The sequence below is a fragment of the Numida meleagris genome, chromosome 4 (assembly GCF_002078875.1).
Source record: "Numida meleagris isolate 19003 breed g44 Domestic line chromosome 4, NumMel1.0, whole genome shotgun sequence".
Lineage (NCBI taxonomy): Eukaryota > Metazoa > Chordata > Aves > Galliformes > Numididae > Numida > Numida meleagris.
In genome coordinates, this window is record NC_034412.1 from 81,508,023 (window position 1) to 81,532,639 (window position 24,617).

A 24,617-nucleotide genomic window follows, 5' to 3' on the forward strand; every position below is an offset into this window, starting at 1 on the left:
TAAGGAACTGTACTGAACCTTATCTTTCAGACACAATGCTGTTTGTGCATCTTCTTCAATACATTAAAAACGTAATACGAGTGATTCCAGAGCAGGCCACAGACTTTAGGAGGGAAACTCAATCCCTGAACATGGTTTTAAAAGCTGCATCATCATCTTCTCCTTTAGTCATATGTTTGGAGTGTTCTGCGCTGAACTAAATTCTCTGCCATGTTAGCTTTGCCTAAAGCTACAATTCCCTCAGATCCCCAGCTCACCTTCAGTGCATATCTGTATATGACAGTCTACTATTACAGCCATGTTACAGGAAATCCAATTGGAGGGATGATAAATATGTCAGGATGACCCATTCTATTGAGAAATGATAAAGTTGTGCTACATCATGAACAGTGGCACACCTTGTAGATGCTTAAGGACTTTCTGTTGTGAAAATACAGGGATGCTCCAGTTTCTAAGCCACAGCTGGATGTAGGTACCTTATATCTTCCAGAGAGGTACTTGTAGGTGCCAAAATTTTTTGTTTGATTCATCTTAGGGTTTATTGTTTGTTTTTGGTTCTGCTTAGAATCCAGAAGAAATCCCAGCCTTGATGCACTCAGGATCACTGTATCTGCTAGCACAGCTTGAATAACATTGCTCCTCTTCCTCTGTCAGTATGAGGACAGAAGGCAGTCAAACTCTAGATACTTGGTACAAGCCTTTTGGTTGTACACACAAAAATAGTACTGTTTCTCCAAGAATGCTATATAAGTAGTATTTTGCAAAAAGATTTCTTCCTGAAAGCTTCTTATATTTAAGGAAGATTAATTAGAAGCCATAGGAACAAGAAAGAAGGCTTCATGTCAAAGGCAGTTTCATTCAGTATTTAGACAGTTTCTAAGGTAGATTGAGTAAAATAAAAACAGCAGTGTATGCAAAGATTGTATTACAGAAGTGAAACCTTTCAAAGTATCCTATCCAATCCATCTAATTGCTGAAATTTAAAATTCTTAGTTCAAAATGAGTGGAAATAAAGCTTTTTAAAGAATCAAGTTACTTGAACACAGTCAAGTTGCAAATTTTATAATGATTAAAATACCAGTATGGACTTAATTTGCCGTTGCACCCAGCGCACTGTATTTATTTACAAGTCTTCAGTTAATTTTGCTATGAGTTCTACTGTGTTCATAAGGAACTGACATTCTCAGATGTCCCTGCCTGTAGGTGCAATAATTCCAATATTCCAAATATAAATCCTTCAGATTTGCAGCAATGAATACACTAGAACTAGAGTTGGGTTTAATTCTTTTTCTTTTTTTATACCAAATACTGTTTGCAACTACAAGTGTTTAATTAAAGGCTGTTAGACAATTTGAACTTCTTAGAAGAATACAAATAAAAGCTGTTAGTGAAGTAAATATCTGTTTAATTTACAAACATCAGTAGCATTACTGATATCAGTCCAAATAAGACAAAGCACACTGCATTACACATGTACATCTAACTTTTTTTTGTAAAAAAAATAATAAAATAAAATTGAAAAACATCTGCATTTTTACAGGGTACCCTGGGTTTTACTGAAAGAAGAAGACAACCCACTATTAATGATTACCAATTCTACATTATAATTTAGCAGCAACATGTTAACGTGGGGAACATTAGGGCAGTAAAGTAGCTTTATTATTTGGGGAAAGTCACAGTTCTTGATAGCACAGCCTTTTTTTCTTTTTTTCTTTATAAAAAAGGTAAAGGTTCCATGGGAATATTAATTTATAAAGATCTACCTTCTAATGTCATTTTCTACATGCCATCTCATTTTCTGTAAGTACTGTATATAGGGAAAATTAATTTCTCTACAATTGCCACCTAGCGTAAAAGACATTTTCTGTCACACATTACAGGTTCATGGAAGGTGTCCTGAATATCTGCTGTACGTGAAAACTGCAGATTGTCATCACTTTCAGATTCAGTGACACCACGTGGTCAGATTCTAAGGAAGAGAAAAGGGGAAAGGGAAGGGGAGGAACAGACCGAAAACATTTACCCCAAGACGACATGCTACGTTAGTTCTATTGCAAAAAATCCTGATTTTTAAGTCTTTTTCTTTAAAAAAAATACAAAAATACTGGGACAAATATAAATTAATATATATTAAAGCATCGAAAAACAGTAAAAGGGATGACCTAGAAGGGTTAAGTACAATGTACTTCGATACAATAAATATTTCTCAATGAAACCGAATACTGTATAGAGTTGTTTTTAGAACTCATAGAAACAGAAATCCATATTATTACTAATTTATCCATCAATAATCTATTTTCATCATCCCCCAAACATTTATATTACAAAAAATTAATACTGGAAAAGGGCAGATAGACACTTCTTGTATGCTTCTTTTGTTAACATGCTGACATAAAAGTGTACATCATCAGGAGATTTCAGGATTATAGTATATTCTCATATCTCCCATTTTCCATCCACTAAACGGGACCTCATCTTCTCAAGATGCTTAATAATTCTGAAAGATAAAATGTACTTTGTACAATTATTATCTCTGTATGATCTGATTCTTTTCACTCATAATGCATCCTCATCCATAGGTAAGTGATTGGGATGGTCTGTCAAGACAATAAAATATACTGATATGAAAATGAAAAAACAAGACTCATGTTCTGGTCAACATTTCACCTCTGAGCTGTTAAGTTGAAAGTCGCATATGTATAGTGTCAGTGTATCTTCAGCATGTTATAAAGAAGAATCCGTGTTAAAAGTAGTTAAGTTTCCCATCACTGTTGCAATGTTACCAGGTCTTTTTTTTTTTCTTCAAAGCTCCTCTTGGTTATGAGAAGTCTCAGTTCAAGCACTTGAATCTTTTTTCAAATGAAGAAAAAGTCTTTATTCTCATAATAAAAATAAGTCTGTTCTGTATTTTACAATATATTTCAAATATTTCCACTATGAAGCATTAATTAGTCCGACACGGTCAATAAGTATACAACATTTTCAAAACACAAGTGTGACAGGAACACTTAGGAGGGACAATTTGTACAGCCACACTTCACCACTTTTTCAATCTCGTCCACAAATGACGACCCATCAGTGCATTCAAAAGAGTATTTCCGTCTCTTGCTCCTTAGTGGTCCACAGCACTGCCCGGTTGAACATCCCCCTTTACATTCTAGTCTCGATACCTTCTTGGTCGTCTGGCACGCAGCATACCCTTGCTGCTTTTGGTAGTAATCTCGGATTCGTTCCCCTCGACAAGAGATTTCTGCAGAAAACAACATTTAAAATAAGAGATACACTTCTGAGATACAGGTCAAAGAATGGTTGACATTGCTGAAGAAGATGCTCTATTTCAAAAAATGGCATTTTACTTCGGCTCAGGCACATAATGGAAACTAGTTGTTCTATTAAACATAATTTGATTAATGCTGAGTTTTATTTCCTATACCTCTTATTTTCAGTAAAGTTTATATTATGTATATGTAAACCATAAATACAAAGCTATTACAATGACAAGAAAATTGGAAGCTTAAATCTTTTCCTTTTTTATAAAAATACACATCTTCTGTTCTTACATTGCTAGCAGCTGGTTCTGTTTACCATAGGAAAATGTTTCAGAGAGCATGCAATTTAATTTATTAGACCTGGAGTTTAATATTATTCAATCTGTTATTTAATACAAGTTACATTCCACTAACTTCATAAATTACTGAGGTATAAAACCAGCAAAAAATGAGACATCTGTTAAAAGTTCTACAACCATATTCTATTCACATCTATGTACAATACAAAATAAATGCCATCTGGGGTAAGGGAAAGAGAGGGAGAGGGAGAACTTCGATAGACAAAGGAAAAAGGTAGGGGAAAAAGTCATCCTGTTTTCATCCATCTCACCTGCATAATTCGCTGTGATAAATCAGTTGAAGCTGAGAGGTCAAAAGTAGAGTTTGTGATAAAACTAGGAGCAGAATCATTGGATTTGGCTTCTCAGTTGCAGAAGGCAGAGAAACAATAAATACAGAAAGATATAGCAGGTAAAAGGTAGTAGTTAAATAGAGTAAAAATGTGTTTCTGAATAAAGGCAAAAAAAAAATGTTTTCACAGCAAAACATTTGATGAAAAAATCTTCAAAATGTAAATAAATTCATGGCAAAAGTTTGATTCTTCTCTCACTGAGATAAATTCTTATGGTCAAAAAAAAAGCAACAAACGTGTATATTGTGGAGAAAAAAAAAGTTGGTAATGTTGTTGGCTGTTCATGCTTTAATAAAACAAACCTCTTTTCTAAGACCAAAACAATAACGTGATTTTTGAATTTTATTTTTTTACCTTTATCACAGCTGTCCCCCGTGTATCCGCTGCTGCATTCGCAATATGGTTTCCCAAGTCCTGAAAGCCTGCATTTGCCATGTTTACACCTGATGGATTGGCAGGGGTTAAACAGCATTTCCTCTTCATCACAGAGGACTCCCCCATGTCCCTGCAGGCATTTACAACTGTATGAAAACGCATTGATCGGCAAGCAGGTACCATGCACACATCTACAGGGGAAACAAGCCCAAGAGAATAAAAATAAATTATTCATCAAAGTTCAGGCTAAGCAACATTAACTACAAGTACTTTGGACCGTACTCAGAAGAAATTGCTTTTGTTTCTAATAGACTTTTTCAGTGAGATGCAGTGAAGTGGTTTATAAGGTTTTATAATTGGTATGCAGTTTTACACTAAACAAGTTGCACTACAGAACTCTGTCTCACCAGAAAGCAACCACTGTAGATGTGTTATGGAATACTTTTATAGGCCACAGTTACTCAAGTCAACACTTTCTGTCTATCTAAATCTTTAGCAGGCTTTCAAGAGCACAGAAAGATTGAGTCCAAGTATAATCTATTAGAATTAAGAAGAGAAAAAGGATACTCACCTGAAATTTTGGTTCTTGTATCATAAGTGACAATCAGATTGTCACTTATGAAGTATGGGCTCCCAGCACAAAGACAGGTCAGATACTTCCTACCTAAAACTGTTCTGATAGAAGCAATTGAATTTTCAAAGCTGAATGTGTCCCCCTGCTACTTCAAATGCATTAGTTCGTGTTGAAAACTGCCAGTACCGTGGCCACATAATGTATGAGCCAGCAGTACTCAGCTAGTACTCATGCAGAAATTCAATCAAAATCAGGTTGCATATTAGCAAGTCTTACCTGAGTGTTTTAAATCAGCTACTCTCTCAGCTGGTCTGTTGTAAATGTTTGTGGCAGGCTCAAATCTTGTCATTAGACAAAAAGGCTGTGAGCTGAGCTGTATCTGCTAAGTTCTGATATACAGAATGCATAGCTTGTCTTACTTTTCTGAGAGGGAGGTGGTGTCTCCCAAAAGGAGGATATTTAATTACCTGTTCCTATGTGTAAACGGAAGATTAGGGGAATTCATGTGCTGATGAAAACGTCACCAATGACTACCAGTGACTTGCAATAAAATCACTTCCCTTTTCTGATTTGGTGGCACAGGGTCAATAACTTTCTTCCTAGAAATAGTGTTATTTCCTTTTACTACTGTCTTGGTAAACAAGTTTTCTATCTACACATTGTTTCCTAGGGAGACGGCAAAGATTCCTCTGTAGGGAGGAATGCAACCCTGACACTCAAGGTCACTTTCACACTAACGTTACTCTTCTCTGTACTGTAAGATCTCTGAGCCTTCAGCCTCCTTAGCTGTTTGTGGCAACTACCTAAATAAATACGTAAATAAATGAGAAGCTTCAGATGAAAAAGAAATTGCATTTGATCTAAAACAAAATACTTTGTTTAAATTTGGAAGAAAAAGATGTCATTTCATAGTAAAAAAAAGAGCACTGTTAAGAACATCTCATTTAAAAATTTTGTACAACACAGTCTGTATTTCTAGTAACATTTTGCTTTGTACAGTACTCCTCAGTATAGTAAGAAATTTGGTAAAACTGCAAAGAACGCACAACGCATTTTAAGTTTGACAAACCTGAATCAACTATTAAAAACCTGTTTCAGTTTATAAACATCACCAAGTTCCACTCATCAGTGACGGCTACGTTACAATTATCTATCTGTATGCTTAGTTCTGTGCAAGTGTTTTAGCATGGTGTAACTACAAGGACAAAGAGAATGGCAAGACATTGCCATCAGAGGATATTCAAATGCAAGGCACAACACACAGCCTCCATTCGCATATCCAGTTTGAGATTAAACACTGCAAATGTAAAACTTAACTACTAGCTTAAGCACCTCCAATTTTCCCATCATGCAAGAGTCTGCACTTCTGAAGGAATTATGTTCCCTAAAGAATTTAAAATTATTCCTGTGGTCTGATATTCCACGACTGTTAGATTAAGCAACTGAAAGTTGGAAGTTTAGACAGTGTCACAAAGCAGCTAGTTTTCATTTACTCTTCCTTGTGCTTAGCATTATATCTGTTCACCACTCACGGAACAACCACATTCTGGACATCTGATATTTGAAGCTACTCAGGCGACACCGACATCATGTCATATTCTATACAGGCTGTTTTAGATATCAAAGCAATCTGTGTCAGGATTTTTGGTAGAGTTTTCCTTGACTTAAAGATGATTAAATCTTAGCTAATGCCAATTCTCTCACTTTTGCTTCCACCTGTTCTTTGAATCCCTAAATTTCATCTTCAGACTGTACTGAAAGGAACATCAAGCTAAGTGCAAACTCTCAGGCACAGTTTCAGCTTTATCTAATTTTAGTACCTATGTCACGCATTCGTTAGATTTATAATTGCCATAAGCTCTCTACACACTCATGAAGAGAAACAAGCTTGTCCAAATGTTTATTAAACCACATGAGGTCTAATTTACTCCCAAGAAATGTTTCTTCCTTTACTGACTTGAGAGCAATCTTTGGTCAGTATGTTCCTAACTCAAACACCTAGATTTACATAAAATAAATCAAAGCTTTAAGCTTTTTCATGTTATGCAAGATCTCTAGGAGATTCTCTACATTTTCAAAACAGAGATCACAGTGGCAATTCTGTTTACAGATGAAGTGGAACATTATTTTGTACTAGGAGGAAAAAAGACATCTATTCATTATACAGGATTTAGAGATGCATCAGGAAATAGAAAATCAAATTCCCCAGCAACAAAAGAACAATGAAAACCTCCATCATTCCAGATAAATATTTTTTGGTTTGGCTTTCTCTCTTAAAAGCTCACAGCACTGTATACAACTGAATCGAAAACAATATTTGCAAGAGCTAGCAAAATACTACTATTGTTCTCACTTAATTTCATCCTTGAAAGAAATTCCAAATTGTATGTATCTGATACTTGCCAAGTTTCGTAATTCACTACAAGAAAGATTCAGACTGGGTATGTGTACAGTTGCTAAAATCCATATAGAATCAAATATTTCAAATAAAGAAATTCTTAAGAGTTCTCTTATTATAGAACTTGATGGTACAGTTCCATATTGTTTTTGGCTACTGAAGTATAAAATAGATGTCAGAGACTCAGACTCTGCATTTATATTTTTTAACCTGCTGTGACTTTCTTTCTTTCTCTCAAGATACTGTGAAAGAGGACAGCATAAGAAAAAAGACTCATAAACAATTTAGTGCTGCAATACTATCCCTCGAAATTTCACTGCTAAGGCTCTGGGAAGAGTTCAAATATTGATAGCACTGACACAATCCATAACCAACATAAACAAAACACCCTCACTAGTGTATAAAGCATTAAAAGGATGAGACTCTCAGTGCACACTATGTCCAAAGATCACTTAAACATCACTTTATATGGGAGTCAAAAATCATCTTATTAGAGTCTCCAAGATAACCTAGGGCACTGGTCCTCAAAAGTAAAAAATTATGTAGATCAGAGCACTGAAAAAAATCCAGGCAGGCCCTTTAGAAAGAAGCTGCAGTAACGTTAGTGGTAAGGGTAGACAGAGTGGCATCTTACTGCACATGACTAATACATCCCGAAGGACTCTGAACTTCTGACGTTTCTGATCTTTTTGTGCTGGGAGATAATGAACCAAGTAATTGAACATGTCTCTATTTATAAGATGAACACACGCATAAATACTTCATATACGTATATATACAGAATCATAGAATCATAGAAATAGCTAGGTTGGAAAAGACCTACAAGATCATCCAGTCCAACCATCCACCTATCACCAATAACCTCACTGAACCATGTCTCTCAACGCTATATCTAAGTGTTTCTTGAGTGTCTATATGTATCTATATCTATCTTGATATAGATAAACATATATATACACAAGACCTCCTATATAAACATACATAAAACATCCAACTGAAAATGTTCTAGTTAAGTCTACAAAAATTATTAACGCACATGTACTTAAACAGAAGTTTACCATAAAGGTAGAAATCTCCTTTTTAGCCAAAATGTAGGGGTACTGTGGAAATATCAAGCTATCAGATTGGATCAAGTTTTTGAAAAAACATTAAATAACAGGAATTAAATAAACACAATAATAATAAGAATTGTACTTTCTAATAAAAATAAGAAGTAGCCTTTTTCCATTTAGCAAGTTCCTCTAAGTGACCTTTGTATCAAATCTCATACCAATAGCTGCACTTGCATCCGTGTAATTCTCTACAGAACTAGTCAGAAGCATATTAAGAGCACAGACTCCAACCAAATCCCACATGGAGGCTTTAGGCAGAACTTCTGTGTGATCTGTTTATCTGCTCCCCTACATTTTTTTTTATTAAGTTTAACTTAACTTGGATGCTCTTTTCACTTTTAGACATCCAGCATATTTTGTTTCTTGCTGAACTATAAAATTTTATGAAAAAAAAAAAAAGTGGAAAATTATATGCATATTACACTACTGCTCTATCTTGAGGAAGGACATACTTATTTCCGAGACACGGGTCATTAGTTTGTTGATCACAGAGGGGTCCGGTCCATCCTCCTTCACATTCACAGGAAAAGCCTGACTGGCTGGTAGCATGGCATGTTCCATGCACACAAACTTTCTTGTGACAAGGCTCGCAACCTGGCAGAATTCCCACTTGCAGCGGCACATTTCTGAAGTCCTGGAGTTCGCTGTTGATATACAGATTACGGATGCAGCCGTGGAAGCTTGTGCCATTCTGTCCTGGAGACTGGCGTAGAGCTGCAATGTTATTTTTCACAGGCATGCCTAGGAAATTAATAACAGCAAATAATCAATGTAATTTTTGGTACAATTTTCTATACCATATTCCCTGCTTTTTAAAACATTTTTAAAAGTCCGCTTCTCCCTTTGTAATTATTATTAGATATTTAGCCTACAACAATGAGTAATGAGCTAGTATTTGGAAACTGTCCTGGTTGTCAAGCATGCATGCAAACCAATTCAGAAACAACATGTCTTTAGCTCCAGCTAAAGTGATGGATATAGGTGTCCACACAGGAAGCTCACAACTGGTGAAAAGTCAGATACGTCACTGTTTGACCCAATGCAGGATGGTACATTGTGTCTGAATCTTTAAAAAATAAAAGAATCCTGAAGAATTTAGAAACACTAGGTAATCGATTTGGAGTTGGAATACAGTGTGTTGAGAATTAAAAAATAATTTGTTTATCTAAAAGCAAATGAGTTCATTAGCTGCACAGGTGTATTCGTGGGCAAAATTAGCAGTATTATCTCCAGTACTTAGTAATGCAACAACTACAGAAAGAGCTAATGTTCTGCATTGTTGCTCCTTAACCATGTAATCTGTTGGTCTAATGCTTTTATGTAGCTACTCAAAATGAACAGTTAAGAATAATGTGGAACCATACAACTGAATGAAGTAGACTTGCCTTTCATTTAGAGGTTATTGTAATTCCATTGGGCTACTTTTCAGTGATAATATACATGTATTATTTTTTATCTATACTGCTTAAGAGCATAATCTTCTCTGATCTCATCAGCTAAGTAAGATAGGCAAGGGACTATTATATTAAAAGACTCAAGCTGCAAACAATCATTAATTTCCACTTCCTCAAAACTATTTGCCACATTTTCAAAAGTGTTAGAAGGCCAAAATGTGTGCAAATGCTGCTCATTTTCTTTAAAAATATTTGTCTGAGAATTTTTAGACAATTCTTTATTAGTTGCGAAAGATCTGCCACAGAAATTATACCAACATACTTCAGCTGAATTTTCTGAAAGGTTGTAGCTTTGGCATTGTTCCCTCTTTCTTCCTCCTTTAAGTTTTTTGTCACAGAACCTGCTCCAGGTAAATTACAAAATTTACTGCTGAAGGTGGTAGATGGTAAGAGCTCTGTTAGATAACAGTAATACAATAACACTGTTAAAATGACCATCTCATTAAAGCGCTGTTAGAGCGGAGCATCTGCAAATGGTGATGCTGTATCTATGTCAGAAATAGGGACTTCTCTGAAACAAGGTGCCACACACAACTGGTGAAATATACTCTAATTTCTGCAAGAAAAATGTGAAGTACCACTGCAGTTTGTGACTCCATTAAAGAGTTTTTGAGAAGGAAGTTTGTCCCTTTGGACTTCTTACCAAAAACCATGGGCTTTCAATATGATATATTGAGAATCATTACCGAAAGACTGAAAATATCTAATGTGTGTAGTCTGACCTCAAAAAAGCCATACATTTGGAAAAATGTTTAAAAAGTTGCATAAATTAACTTCTTTCTGTGAAAATTAAATTAAATTATGCCTTCCCAACCAACCAAAATAATTGTCACCCGGGAATAACTTTGTCAAAAAAAAAAAAAAGAGAGAGAGGTAAAACCATAAAAGGGCTTGCTGTCAAGTCTGAATTTCATTCATCCTGCCAGCTGAGGTGATGCTTACCAGAAATGCCATTCTAACAGAAAGGTGATAAGAGTAAGTGTAAGTTACATGATGATATAGGTGTCAAACTAAGATTTTGGCAAAGATAAGAATACTGCATAAAAGTCTAGTGAGAATTTGAGTTCTTAAGTGAAGGATATGTGTGATCAAATTCTTCAAAAATTCCAGATAGAGTATGAAAAAAAAATGAATGAATCTAAAAAAGATTAGTAAAATAATGAAAAAAGAGTGAAATTTAACTGTCTCAAAAATTTTAAAGATAATAAATACACAAATATAGACAGAGAACATAAAAGTTTAACAGATGAGTATATGCCCACTGTTTTTTGCTCTATAATAATAATATAATAATAATGTGCTCCTAATAGTGGCTTTCATTCTGTTTTGGATTAACATTTTCTATGACAGCTGGAAGGATTTTCTGCTTGGAGCCTGAATGTGAAGAATGGAAATAGAGTCAACACAGGATATCTCTAAAGCATATGCTGTATGATGAAAGAGACTCCTGCTCTTAGGAATCAGACCACTGGAGGAAAAAGTCATTTCTGAAAATTGTTTCTTCCCATAATTCATGATGATTACACAGATTAATATGTGTCTTCTCATGGAGACACATCTGTAAGGTGAAGAAGCAAGGAAGAGAACTGTATGTCATAAATCATAAGTGAGTGTTAGCACTGCACAAAATGAATGTCTGTACTTGGAAATACAGAATCATTTCATTAGCAGATGCCCACACCAATCTTTCTGCACTCATCTCAATATTCTTAGCAGTCATTAAACAATAAATGGATGCTGACAATACCAGTAAGTAAGCACATAGTGTCTTATGTGAATTAGGACTTTCCCTACTTTCAAAAAATGTGACACTGTACACTACATAAATAACACTTCAGAAATGATACACATGAAAAAATAAACATGCTTCCATAAAGCAATCCTCCTTTGAAGATCTGTGACAAAGGAATTTTAAAGTCAGTTCATATATTTGATAATATTCTTCCTCACACAGTAACAGGGAAAAGGATGACTAATGCTGAATTTTATCTTGTACTTCTTTTCATCTTAGATGGGAGGAGACAATAACCAAATACAGAAAGATTTGACCAAAAAAATTGTTTGCAGGAAAGAGTGGGAATTTTTAGAGACAAAATTCATCTTATCCCTCATTATTTGCAACTGAGGCATTTGTTGCCTGGTTTTATAGGAGAAATTGACTGGCAACAGATGCGGTTTATGAAGATACGCTTTATTTTTCAACTAAATTCTAGGTAGAAGGGCATTATTTATTTTTAGGATGCTAGCCACTCTTCCAATGCTATTCGTTAAAACTGAAGCTATTGAGATAACAGCTCAGCTCATGTTTCTTTTTCAGGTGTTATCTTCCTGAGTGGGCCTCTTACCATATTTTTATTAACGTATATTACGAGACAAAATTACCCGATACTATTTGTAGAAGCAGTAAGATCTTCTTACCTCCGACATACAGTGGAGAGTCGAAATTCAAAGTGGACTGCTTGGACAAATTGGTAATTATCTTGGGGCTTCCTCCATCAATAGACAAAGACAGAATCTGATCCATAGCTAGCAGCTCCACAATGTGGAAATTGCCATCATTAATAGTTTCCACGCTGCAAAGTAAACATTAATTTAAAACAGTTGATGCTCTGGTTAGAATGATTTCAATCTTCTTTCTCTTTGACAGTTAACAAAGCTTCAGAACAAAACTTCTCCAAGAGTGCGATTTCCAGAAAACTAGATTTACTTGCATGCACGCATAAGAGCTAATACAATTTAATAACCCTTCTGTAACACTCTATTAGTAATATGTTTTGAAATTACCAACAGCCCATTTTTACTCATTCTTATCAAATCATGAACTGTGTAACAGTTGATATTCTAAACAGTTGAACTACATTTACTAGGCAGGAAACCAAACACACAAACGCTTTGGCTTTGTGCAAAGATCTTATTTGTCTCTATGTGTTTGTGTATCCTATCCTACATGTTGCACAGTAGTGAGTTTACATACTCTGCAAGTAGGAAGGAATGAGTTGACTCCAATGATATATAAACTTAGTTTCGTGGAATATGGAACTGCATCTAATCTTAGTCCTGCCAGACAAGATCACATCACTAATCGAGGCAGCTCTACTGATGCTAGCAATAAAATAATTTGTTTTGTTTATCAGGCCTGGTTATTTCTGTGTTCAGCCTCTGGCTTGTGTTATAAATACTGTAACTTTTTTTTGTTTTCTTCACCATTTCCTTCTGCTTACTCACAGAATAGAAACGCACTAGCAGGAAAATGCCTGAAGCACGTCGAGCAGAGAAGGCTTGTTTCAAGCATGGTGTTTATGCTGTGCAAGCACAAGCCTACACATTAATGTTACTAAGCACAAGAAACGTCTGTCAGTGCTTACTGACCTCAATATTACACAGCGCATATTTAAACACAGTTTAAGTACATCAGAGAGAAAAGTCCCAGAACTGAATAGTTCTGGGACTGAATATATCATTGTACTTAAATTACTTCTAGCTCATTTTCAACTGGAGAGTTAGGAGCTAAATGACTAGGAGCCTGTATGACTAGATGGAGGTTATGACAATAAGCTGTAGTCCAGGGACCAGACATTATTACCATTCCCATGACAGCATCTATTTGCTTCAGAATACCATCAAACAAGTTAGCTTAAGCCTTTGAAAAGTAATTTAAATGAACCAATTGTATGATGTTAGTCTGAGATGGACAGAACAGTCATACAGACAGCGAGCTCTTCTCATTAGAAAAGCAGTACAGTTGAAAAGGATTAGCTTCCTAAATCTCAGGGCAAAAATCAAACAAATTACCTTTTAACATCCTTAGTGATGCTTTAATTAACCTAACTGCTTTTTTCCTGGAACAGATCAGAAGTACTCGCATAGTTGTTTACAGCTGTGGCACATTAAGCAGCTTCTCAGCTATTTATTACCAATTTAAGCTATCCAAGCCCAGACCAATAAGGATACAAATTCTGCATAGTAGTATGCATGCTCTACATAAAAGTGCAAATGCACAGTGCAGACGCTGGCAGAATAAGCACTTTTCAGGAATGCAGAGGAGGGTAAAAGACGGAGAGGTTCCATGTGGGAAACAAAATGGCCAACGTTCAATATTTCTAAAAAGTATGATCTATTCAATTTATTAAAATTTGTTTGCTGTGATGAAGCAGCGAGAAATCTTCCAGGATTAACATATCTGACACATTTCAATGAATCTAGGAAAAAAAGGTTGTGTCAAGAAATAAAAATGGATATGACTTTGTGACTTAAGTAAACAAGAAACCCTAATATAATGTTCTTATTTCAAGGCAGCTAACACTACTTTACAACTTAAGGACCTTTCACACTATAGTATTTACAAGGATGAGAGCAACACAGAACATATGTTTTTGTAGCAGGAGGTCATTCCAGGGATGTATAAAACGATGTGTAAAGGGAATGTATCTCTCTTAAGAGTGATTTTTAAAAGCTTCTAGTTTTACCTGTTTTACCGGTAAAAAAAAATTACTGTAGAAAGAGTAGCCCTCCTAGGTAAGGGTGGTTTAAATTAGAGGGAAAATAAACACAAAGCATATTTGTGCAATAGTTCCTGCCAATGCACTTACGTTACTCCTAGCATATTTCCCACTGGAGAATAAAGAGTGAAATGCATAGATCCTAATGGAAAGCCCTAAGAAAAACTGATTTAAGGCTTCTGGAACTCTGTAGAAGAATAATGATTTGAGAAGAAATATTCACATATTTCCAGTAAATATATGCTGAAAATGGCTTTACATAATGGATAGGTTTCTTTTTTTATGGGAAAAAAACCCATAATATTTTAAAATAGATGTCCAGATAGAACAAAATTGAAGTGGATCAACTTTTCCCAATCAGAACATCTCCAATCAATTAATGTTCTTTATTGGTCTAGGCAGCGTCATCATCTCATGCTGTTACTCAGATTGACTGCTTTTGGGATGATGGCTCTTTCTTCAGTAAACTCCCATTGGCAAAGCAGTTCTCATTCACTCTACACAGCTAGACTGCTGCTATTGTTCATTCTCCATATTTATCGTGATTAAGTCATCTGTTTCTAACTGTTTGTTGCTACTACAAGCATTTCTGCAGGCTTTATAGCTCCCACTTGACTCCTTCTCAACACACCATTTCTTGACTACCACTTATATAATAAAACTTCTGTTTGACTCTCTCTATTAGCTGTATATATATTTTTTATTCTGCCTTCTGTTTTAGGCATCTCATCTTTGCTCAGTGAAGTACCACTTGTCTTATTCTTTTTGGCAGTATTACATTTGTTTTAAATACTTTTATCTTCTGTAAAGTCTGTTTTCTGTATTTTAATTTATATAATTAAAATGGAGGTACTATTTCTACATGTTAAACCATTCCACGGAATTGTAAACGAAGTATTGTATAAATCATATATTGCATCAGAAAACAGAAACAACCTTAAGAAGTTTATTGTAAAAGTCTATGATTTTACTAAACATCTTTATATATTTTACAGAAATGTTTTTTTTCCTGCGGAATGTTTTTTTTCCTGCGGAATGTTTTTTGTAATCTACTAAAAAGCACAGTTCCCATGATGCTATTGCCTACCAAAGTTTAGCATTGGTTCCCTGCTACATAAACGTAAGCTTTTGATTTTATATTGAGTGCAATCATTTCCAAAAAATAATGTATTTTCAACATTATGTCCCTAATAAAATACAGAACAGTGTCAGCTAACTGCAATCTCCGGCAAACAATAAACACTAGATAAAGTTTTACAATGTAAGAGGTGTAATTACAGAAAAAAAACAAGACTCAGGGAAAACTCATTCAGTACTTCTCAATTACTTCAGAATGGGTTTACAGCAACAACTGGGCAGATCAAGGACAAGAGGCAATGCCTGTCATCTTTTTGCTCATGCTTGCAATGTCTGTCTGTAAATTCTTGAAATGAGAGAAATTCAGGGAAATTCAGGTAATAATTTTTTCAGAGAATCAGAGAAATTTTACTTAAAAAAGCTGAAAAACTATACTACAGAAACAGACGTGGATTTTGTCTCTTGATGACTCTGGGACCAAAAGCCATTTATTTTTCAAGGGTAATGAATTTTTAGAATCAAGTTTTTAGCTTTCTCTTCCATTGCCAGGGAAAAGTCCCACTTTTTATGCCTAACACAGAAAAGACGAAAAACTGCCATTTCATTTCTGCTTATGCAGTATAGTTCTGCACTTTACCCTGTACACTAAGAAATTATTTGGCAGTAACATCTTGGGAAAAAAAATAAACACAACACTTTCACATGTGAGTTTTACACAATCGTATAAATACTCTATTGAAAGCCAAGTTTTACTCAGGTTTAATGGATCAAATAATATATCATTTCCTGACACATTAGAGTTACCTTCTGAGCAAAATCACATCTTCTGGCAATACGTTTTAATTACAAAATGTCTGAAAATACATTCATTTGAATGTATTTCTTTTAACCATCTATTCAAAATACATGACTTGGATATATAATTAATACATGTTTTGTTCCAGTTAGATTTTATTATTCTTTTTTAAATCTAGCTTCACCTGTAAATAGCAGAGGCTGGATAAGATCCTGTGTCATAACTGACCCTCACTCTACCGCGGTACAGCTCTACTGCTATATGATCTTTATCGCCTTTGTAGAGCAGGATCCCACTGTCTTCATCTGTGGCAATCTAATTAAAAGAAAGAAACAATTAGAAAGAATTAAAAATATTAAATCAAAATGCTGTAGTAAGTGAATCTCTGATTTTACTGATACAGTCTATTAATTTACTGTAAAATTCCTCATTGGTCAACACAATATTCTTTCTCTTATCAGTAAGCTCATCTACTTCATAATGAAAATAGACTTATTCCAGTGACTCTCATATATTCTTAGCTCAAATTGTGAAAAGCTCTTTAATTGTGAAAAGCCAATGATTACTGTGGGTACTTTTTCACACTACGAAAGATCATTTACACTGTTTTCCAGATCAGAATGTGCAACACAAGCAATCTTACCTGAAGAGTGATATTGGTTTGGGAGTGTATTTTAGCTGAAGGGATTTGTAGATAAGATTCTTTGTTGACAAAGTTTATACTGATCAGCTTTTCACATTTCTCACCCTGGTAGCCTGATAAACACTGGCAGATTGGTTCAGTCTCTTTTACAATACACTGGGCTCCATTTTGGCATTCATAATTATCACAAGGACTGGTGCGAGGTAAAACCATTGGTGGTGAAAACTCACAAAACAAGCCACTAAATACAAACAGAAAAATCAGTATTTACAAAAAACAATGTGACTGACATAAGAAAGACATACATAGAATCATAAAATGGCTTGGGTTAGAAGGGACCTCAAGGATCATCAAATTCCAACCCTCTTACCACAGGCAGGCTTGCCAGCCACTAGATCGTAGAATCATAGAAAGAATCATAGAATGAATCACAGAATGGCCTGGGTTGAAAAGCTCCTTAAAGATCATCTAGCTTCAACCCCCCTGCTGTGAGTAGGGTTGCCAACCACTAGACCAGGCTGCCTGGAGCTACATCCAGCCTTGCCTTGAATGCCTCCAGGGATGGGGCATCCACAACCTCTCTGGGCAGCCTGTTCCAGTGCATCATCACCCTCTGAGTAAAAAACTTTCTCCAAATATCTAACCTAAATCTCCCCTATCTTAGTTTAAAACTATTCCCCCTTGTCCTATCACTATCAACCCATGTAAACAGTTGTTCCCCTTCCTGTTTATACGCTCACTTCAAGTACTGGATGGCCGCAACGAAGTCTCTCTGGAGCCTTCTCTTCTCCAAGATCAAGTACAATATCAGATTGCCCAGTGCCCCATCCAACCTCGCCTTAAACATGTTTGTACTGTTTTCAAATCTTCCTCACCTGTATCCTTCTGGGCAAATACATGTATACCCATTAACTGCATCAGTACACTGTGCTCCATTTTTACATTTGTTGTCCTGGCAGTCATCAAAGTCGATATCGCAGTGTTCACCTACATATCCAGGTGTGCAGTCACATCTGTGAAGTAGAAAAGCAAGGATAACACAGTGCCTTTTAACAATACTGAGTGTTAATGAGAAAGCTAAGGAACTACTCAGTTATTTAAACTTTAAAATGTTATCCTGACTTTGTGTACCTTAATTATGGTATTATTTGGGGAATTTTCATTTCCAGGTTTGCCAGTTACAGATGCTTACTCATTATTTGACGTTATATCGAATAATTTGTGGCTTAAAATCTGGAGAGACCTCATGAATCATTTTGACAGTTCTTTGAATGTATGAGTAATGCAGAATGTTAAGGGATGTTGTAAGTGGCTGTGAACACTAAATATAATCAATATGCTTAGCTGCTGAAACAGACAAGTAATCCAAGGTTTGTGTTATTCTGATGGATAATTTCTTTGCTGATTGAATAGCTAAGAATGGGCCAAAGATTCATTTATACAGTTCAGAGGTAACATGTTAATTTTTTCCTGTTGAAGTTCAGCCAGCCCGATTTACTATAAATGGCTCAATGTTTACTGAACCAACGTAAGTCTCAAAAAACACTCTCTGCATCCCTGCCCTGGGCCCTCAAGTTCTCACTGGAAACTTTATATTGTCAGAATAGTATGCAGTATTATTTATTTTATTTTATTATTATTTATTTTACTTCAAACAACTCTCATTGTTAATAGTAGCGCCATTTCTGCAGGGAGTACTTATATTCTTAGATTGAGTGAATGCTCAGTGGTCTGTGAAAAATGAATGGAAAATATTACTAATTCATACATTCACATGAATATTTTTTGAATAGGATTTAGGGATTGATTTCATTAGACCCTATGATTTCTCCCTTGATGTTGTTTTCTCTTGTAACTAAAACTTGCTTTAAAGAGCCAAGAGTGATTTCAAATATCTGTGTAACGTTAAATTAAGTACTCCAACAAAATATATCCCAAATTTATTGAACAACATAGATGAATAAGAAAATGGAATAAAGAATGTAAAGCACACTATTAAAACAAATAAGAGATACACGCTTGAAGTTACTGCATAGATTATTTTCTGATTTAAAATTTCAGAAATTAACTTGGAAGATTGATCAGCTGAGTAGTAAAGTATGAGATGTCAAACTAGATTCACTGAAGTGGCATGAAGATAATAAACACAATGCAGAAAAAATTAAATCCAACAAGTTTTCTATTTTCCAATTGACAACTATCAATTTCATTTCATGTTCATATGAATATTTGATATATTTGAATATTTTTTGCCTCATTTTAAATAACTTAAGTTTTTGTAATGATAATAGATAATCTAATTCTGGCACAAGAGCACAAGAGTACCTGTGTGTAAGACAGGTAGTTATGATTTATTAACCTCAAGCCTATTAAAAACACTTTGAATTGTGCATAATTAATTGTAATAAGGACATAGTGTAATTAAAGATTAATCTTCCTGGGAATTGACTTAATTTTATACCTTCCAGTGTTCCTCTCTAATAACCTCTTTCACAGTTACTTCTCAGACAGCAGTATAATAATTCCACTTCAATTAAATGTAATTTTTTCCCCGCTGTCCAAGCTACTAAAAGGATTTTGTATGGACTATCACATAAACTAACTGCTCTGCATTTTTTTCCTCTTTGAATTCCAGCTGAAGTTAAAACTGCTAAGGATCTTTCAATTCAATAAGCCATATCTAAGATAGTATTGTAGATCTACCTTAAAATAACTGAGCCTCTTCTACTGTAATATTTGATAATAATTGAAATCAGTATTTTGAGAATAGAACTTCCTTCCACTAAAAGAAAAACAAAAGATGTTGAGCAGGATAAAAAACTAGAAATTTAGACACAGCTGTACCATAACAAAATTTTAAACTTACTTGTAACCTTTGGGAGTCAAGATGCATTTTGAGTCGTGCTGGCAAGGATTCAGGTTTTGAGCACAGAAATCTAGTTTCTCCTCACAGAGCTCACCTGAAAAGTAATATATGTTCTCAACTCAGTGAAAACACAGCAGTGACCCAAAAATAGCTGTTTCTATTTTTTAATTAATTGCTATGAATTTTTCTACTAACATTAAAAAAATGCATGCTTATTGGTATAATAATGAATTAATTCCAAAGAGAAATATTCACACTTGTATTGTAAGCAATCTATTTCTTGAAAAAATAATAAAAAAACAAAACAACAAAAACCAAAACTGTTAATATCACTGTTTGAAAATTCCTATTATCCAACAATGAAAACTTACTTTCTGCTTTTCTTAATCAACATTCCAATTTTTTTGCACTTGTTAATGTACCATAATTATCTACTATTTGTGCTTGCTGAATTTAAGGACTCATACGTCTACCAGGCTCTGAAACTAAGCAGGTAGTAGGGCTGTCACCTTGTCATTTGCCAAGAAAGCAGAGAAATAGAACTATCCACCAAAATGGGGAAGAAAAGAACAGTTAATAAAAAAAGTGCCTTCACTGCTCAAGCTGAATTTTCCTTCAAGAAGTACAATACTTGGTATCCCTTGGTTTTACTTTTCTGAGTACTGGTCAGCAGTGTAGTTAGATCACAGAATCACAGAAAGGGTTGATGTTGGAAGGGACCCCTGTGGTTACACCCCTACTCAAGCAGGGACGCCCCAAGCAGGGTGCCCATGCCCATGTCCAGGTGGCTTCTGAAGATCTCCAAGGAGACCCACAGCCTCTGGTCAGCCTGTGTTAGTGCTCCATCACCACACAGCACAGGAGTGCTGCCTGGTGTTCAGAGGGAGCCTCTGGTGTTCCAGTTTATGCCCACTGCCTCTTGTCCTTGCAATAGGTACCACTGGAAAGAGTCATGATGAGCAATAAATATCTGCAGAAAGGCAGCAGAGTACTGAGGACTAAGACAGCATCATCACAAGTGCAGAAATGGGAAAAGAAGGACAGAACATTTAGGGATACAATTTGAATAAAAATAGGTGAACTAGAAAAAAGGAGGAAGGTACAGGATAATAACATTGGAATGGAGTTTTAGAGTGAGTATATGAATGAATCTTCCAAAATACATATGTGTTTAGGTTTATGAACAAGCTTATCAGCTGCTACTGTGATTAAGCAGCAAGACCTCTGGCATCTTCAACTGTTACTTGTCAAGTTCTTGGAGGGCCTAGCACCACAAAGAAGCTACTTTCTGTCTTAGATGGACTTCTCTGACATTATAGGAGTACACATGATAATAAACTGAAAGCAACGGTAGGTAAGTTTGGGATTTTTTTTTTTTTTTTTTTTTTTTTTTTTGTTGTGTTCATTTTTTTTTTTAAATAATGCCTGCTTGTGGGAATTTCAATGAATAGATCTCAGAAAATATCAATACATTTTTTTTTTTTTTTTTTTTTTTTGTTGTGTTCATCAGATCCTCCCTAGAAAGCTGTCATTTTCACAGCAACTGTGCTTATGAACCATTGTTTAGGACTGCATATCATGAACACACTATTGCTACTACTTGTGACCTCCGATATTATTTCTAGAACTTCAGATATGTAGGATTTATTTCAACCATTGGACAAATAAATAAAACTTGGAATTGAGGAACAGTCCCCATTTGCAGCAAAGATAGAGAAAAAGGCAAAACTGAACCAAAGAATAAAAATACATTAGAAACATATGCATTATGTTTTTGTAAGGCATGGAACCTTCAACATCCTAAAACACAGGGAGAAGCCAAAACCAGTAAGGAAAGTGCATCACAGTCATCCAACATTAAAAAAAAAAAAAAAATCCAGACTGATTCTACATAAAGATATATAAATATATTAATGACAGCACATTACCAATTTGCAAGTTGAGCACTTTCCATACAAAACCAGATAAGCTTTGGGTTAGCACAAGACAATGGTGTTCAAGCACAGCCTACTTAAAAGACCTCAGGAAATCTGTCAGTAACAATATGACTTAGTCAATATATTTAGGAAAACTGAATGAAGATCAAATACAGGCCAGTGAGGATGACTAATAGAAAGGATTTAAATTTTATCCTCAAAGCCTTTTCAAACTCTCTATGGACTTATTAGTCTGGAAGTGTGCAAATGTTATGGCTAGGTCAGTGCACAAAGAATCCTGAAATACCAGGGATTCTTAGCATCCCACAGTATATCAAACAAAAACCACATCTCTTTCTCTTTTCAAAAGGTTTTGTTTGAACAAAAGCATTTATAAAAGGAAGTAATTCTTCACATAGCATTTAGTTAATCTGAAGAACTTGTCATGGCTGAAAGCCACCTAGAGGCCAGCAATATTTAAGTATGAGATATCTCTGAATATTAAATAGAGAATTCAGATTTTCAGGAATATCAGTGGAACAAAAAAAATTAAAATTATTATTTTTTTTAACTTTGCTTATATGCATTTCTATGAGCTAGAAATGCACTTATCTCCATACAGATCAGTGTATAACACTTACATGCTTTTATATACTCATAAAAAAATCTTATTATGGTGTATGATCTATATAAAATTAAAGGCAGAACTTCAAAACACAGGAAATGACAACCCAATTACAAATGATAAAAATACCATTGTTCAAGGTTTACAAGACTTGGAAAAAACCTCTCTAAACATTACCAAGATTCCTCAAGAGTATACTGCAGACATTATGAAAATGACATACTGGGCCTATCTTTCAAGCAGGGTTGGAGGTTTCTTGTCTCTGTAGTTATAGTCACAATAAAAGTTCAGTGGAAAACCCCCAAAATACCTTTTCAAAAGATGAATTAGGGGTGGTGTTATAGAAGCAAACAATCTCATCTCTGCTTCACTGAACTGACATTGATACAGGAGAGAAATTGAGCCATGGCTTAGATTACTATTGGCATAGACCTTTGAAATTTCTTTAAGTGTGGCAAATAACATTACTGAGTAGTGTATAAATCTGTCCATTTTTTATTTTTTTCATCCAATTGCTTCTAAAATACATAATCTTTTTATATACATTGCATTTTAGTAGTCATAAAAGATGTCTTTAGAACTACACTAAAAACTGAACTACCTCATGAAAATTTTGGGACACTTGAAAAGTCTTAATTCCCAAATCTTACTAGGAATCAAATCCAGACACTTAGGACTGAAAAACATCTGCAGTTTTGAAAAACATCCAATTCAAATTGTAAAATCAATGTTATACTATCAGGTCTACTGCAGTCAAATGGTTTGCAAGAATTAGTAGATGTTTTCGAAAATATGGCCAGACTTTTATTTCAGTACTCTGTAGAATCCTTCCACAGTATAAAGGTCCACAGACTGAAAGAGAAACAACGATTCAAAAAAAATAAAGCTCTTCTTAAAAAGACAGGAAAGTATGTGCTGCAACAGCATAAAAGGAAATAAAGTATGTCTTTCAATTTGAAAATTGTACATACTGTGAAATAAATCAGAATCATATAATTGGAGGGAGCTTGCAGTTGAAAAAAGTAAGGGAGAAAATAGAAATCAAGGAAAGGGTGTGGTAAACATGGCAGTTCATGTAGTGAAATGAGAAAGCACAAAATCCTATGAAAAAAAGTCAGTTTTAAAGGAACTACAAACTGTGTCATTATAGTTAGTAGAATTCATGACAGACTTGCACACAGGATTAATGAAAAGAAAAACAAGTAAAAATCTGAGATGGAATCCAAAACATTTACATCAGATACTGAATTTTTTCAATGAGAATATAATCAGCAGAAGAACAAATCAAAATAACCTAAATGCTAGTTCTTAATTTGCACTCTTAACAGATTTATATTCTGAATGGAGTCTTCTAATAACCAAAACATAACTGTGTGTGGAAAAGGAGATAGAAAAATTATGTAAAAAATTGTGAGATGGAATCCAAACCTCTCAGGAATAACTTCCTGGTAAAACAACATCTCTTTTGGCATACTGAATAACCTATTTATTATTCAGATATTAACTGACACAAGGTGAAGGGGAGAAAATTATTTTGTTGAAATGAAGAGAGAATGATGAAAGTGAAAAGTAACAGATTTACCAAGTTATTGTTCTTGACTTTACTGGAAGGAAATATTAAAGAGTTCTCTGATTTTAAAAAAAAAAAGCAGTGTTCGTGAAATCATTACACAAAACAATGGAAAAACAATTGTGAAACAATGTCTGAGTTCTAGGAAGCTTGATACCAATGTGTATGTACACTCTTCCATTCATTTAATAGCATTAGAACTGAGGTTTCTGTAAGAGCTTGGCTAAGTGATCATGTTTTAGAAGATGAAGACAGGAACATTTTTGTTCAGAAGATTATTATTTTTAAAAATAATTAGTGGATAAAGTCAAAGATTCTATGAAAAACTTCCAAAGTTTAATTAGGATCAGCAGTAACTGTTTTCATGAGACATCTTGCTTAATTAATCTATGCAGTCTGGTTTCTAGTATGGACTAGCACTGAAACCAGTGGACCTTCATTGTTGGCAGAATTTGAATGTAGGCAATCCTCCAAGGTAAAACTGGAATATTTACTGAGACCTACTAAGATTTATAAAGTGTTGCAGATTTAAACAGCGAGACACTACTATTATGTACTATTATCTGTACTGTTATTACAGATTATATGTTGTGTGCAACCCTTGAATAACTAACCAAAGTCATAAGTTGCTAGATTCATAGTTTATGTTTACTCTCTATACGTTAATTCACTCTTATGGCTTGATGAGCTTATAAATCACAGAATAACTTAACTTTGGATTTCTCAGTATATAAAGACACCTAGTACAATAA

The 24,617-nt window shown here is 34.7% G+C and overlaps 1 protein-coding gene across 5 annotated transcripts in view; it reads right to left on the reverse strand.

The window, feature by feature from the left end:
• The window catches only part of SLIT2 (slit guidance ligand 2), a 257,178-nt gene continuing 233,949 nt past the window's right edge, over positions 1,389 to 24,617 (reverse strand). For 2 of the 5 annotated variants that reach the window (XM_021396010.1, XM_021396009.1), the window contains 8 exons: positions 19,755 to 19,848; positions 17,764 to 17,901; positions 16,889 to 17,129; positions 16,430 to 16,560; positions 12,292 to 12,446; positions 8,872 to 9,160; positions 4,315 to 4,526; positions 1,389 to 3,250 (listed from right to left, as the gene is read on the reverse strand). In XM_021396010.1, coding sequence (XP_021251685.1) covers positions 3,009 to 3,250; positions 4,315 to 4,526; positions 8,872 to 9,160; positions 12,292 to 12,446; positions 16,430 to 16,560; positions 16,889 to 17,129; positions 17,764 to 17,901; positions 19,755 to 19,848 — 1,502 coding nt within the window. In that variant the 3' untranslated portion in view covers positions 1,389 to 3,008. Of the gene's footprint in view, positions 3,251 to 3,298; positions 3,969 to 4,314; positions 4,527 to 8,871; positions 9,161 to 12,291; positions 12,447 to 16,429; positions 16,561 to 16,888; positions 17,130 to 17,763; positions 17,902 to 19,754; positions 19,849 to 24,617 lie in introns of those variants that run through there. The other 3 variants (XM_021396012.1, XM_021396013.1, XM_021396011.1) reach the window with 3 other exon arrangements.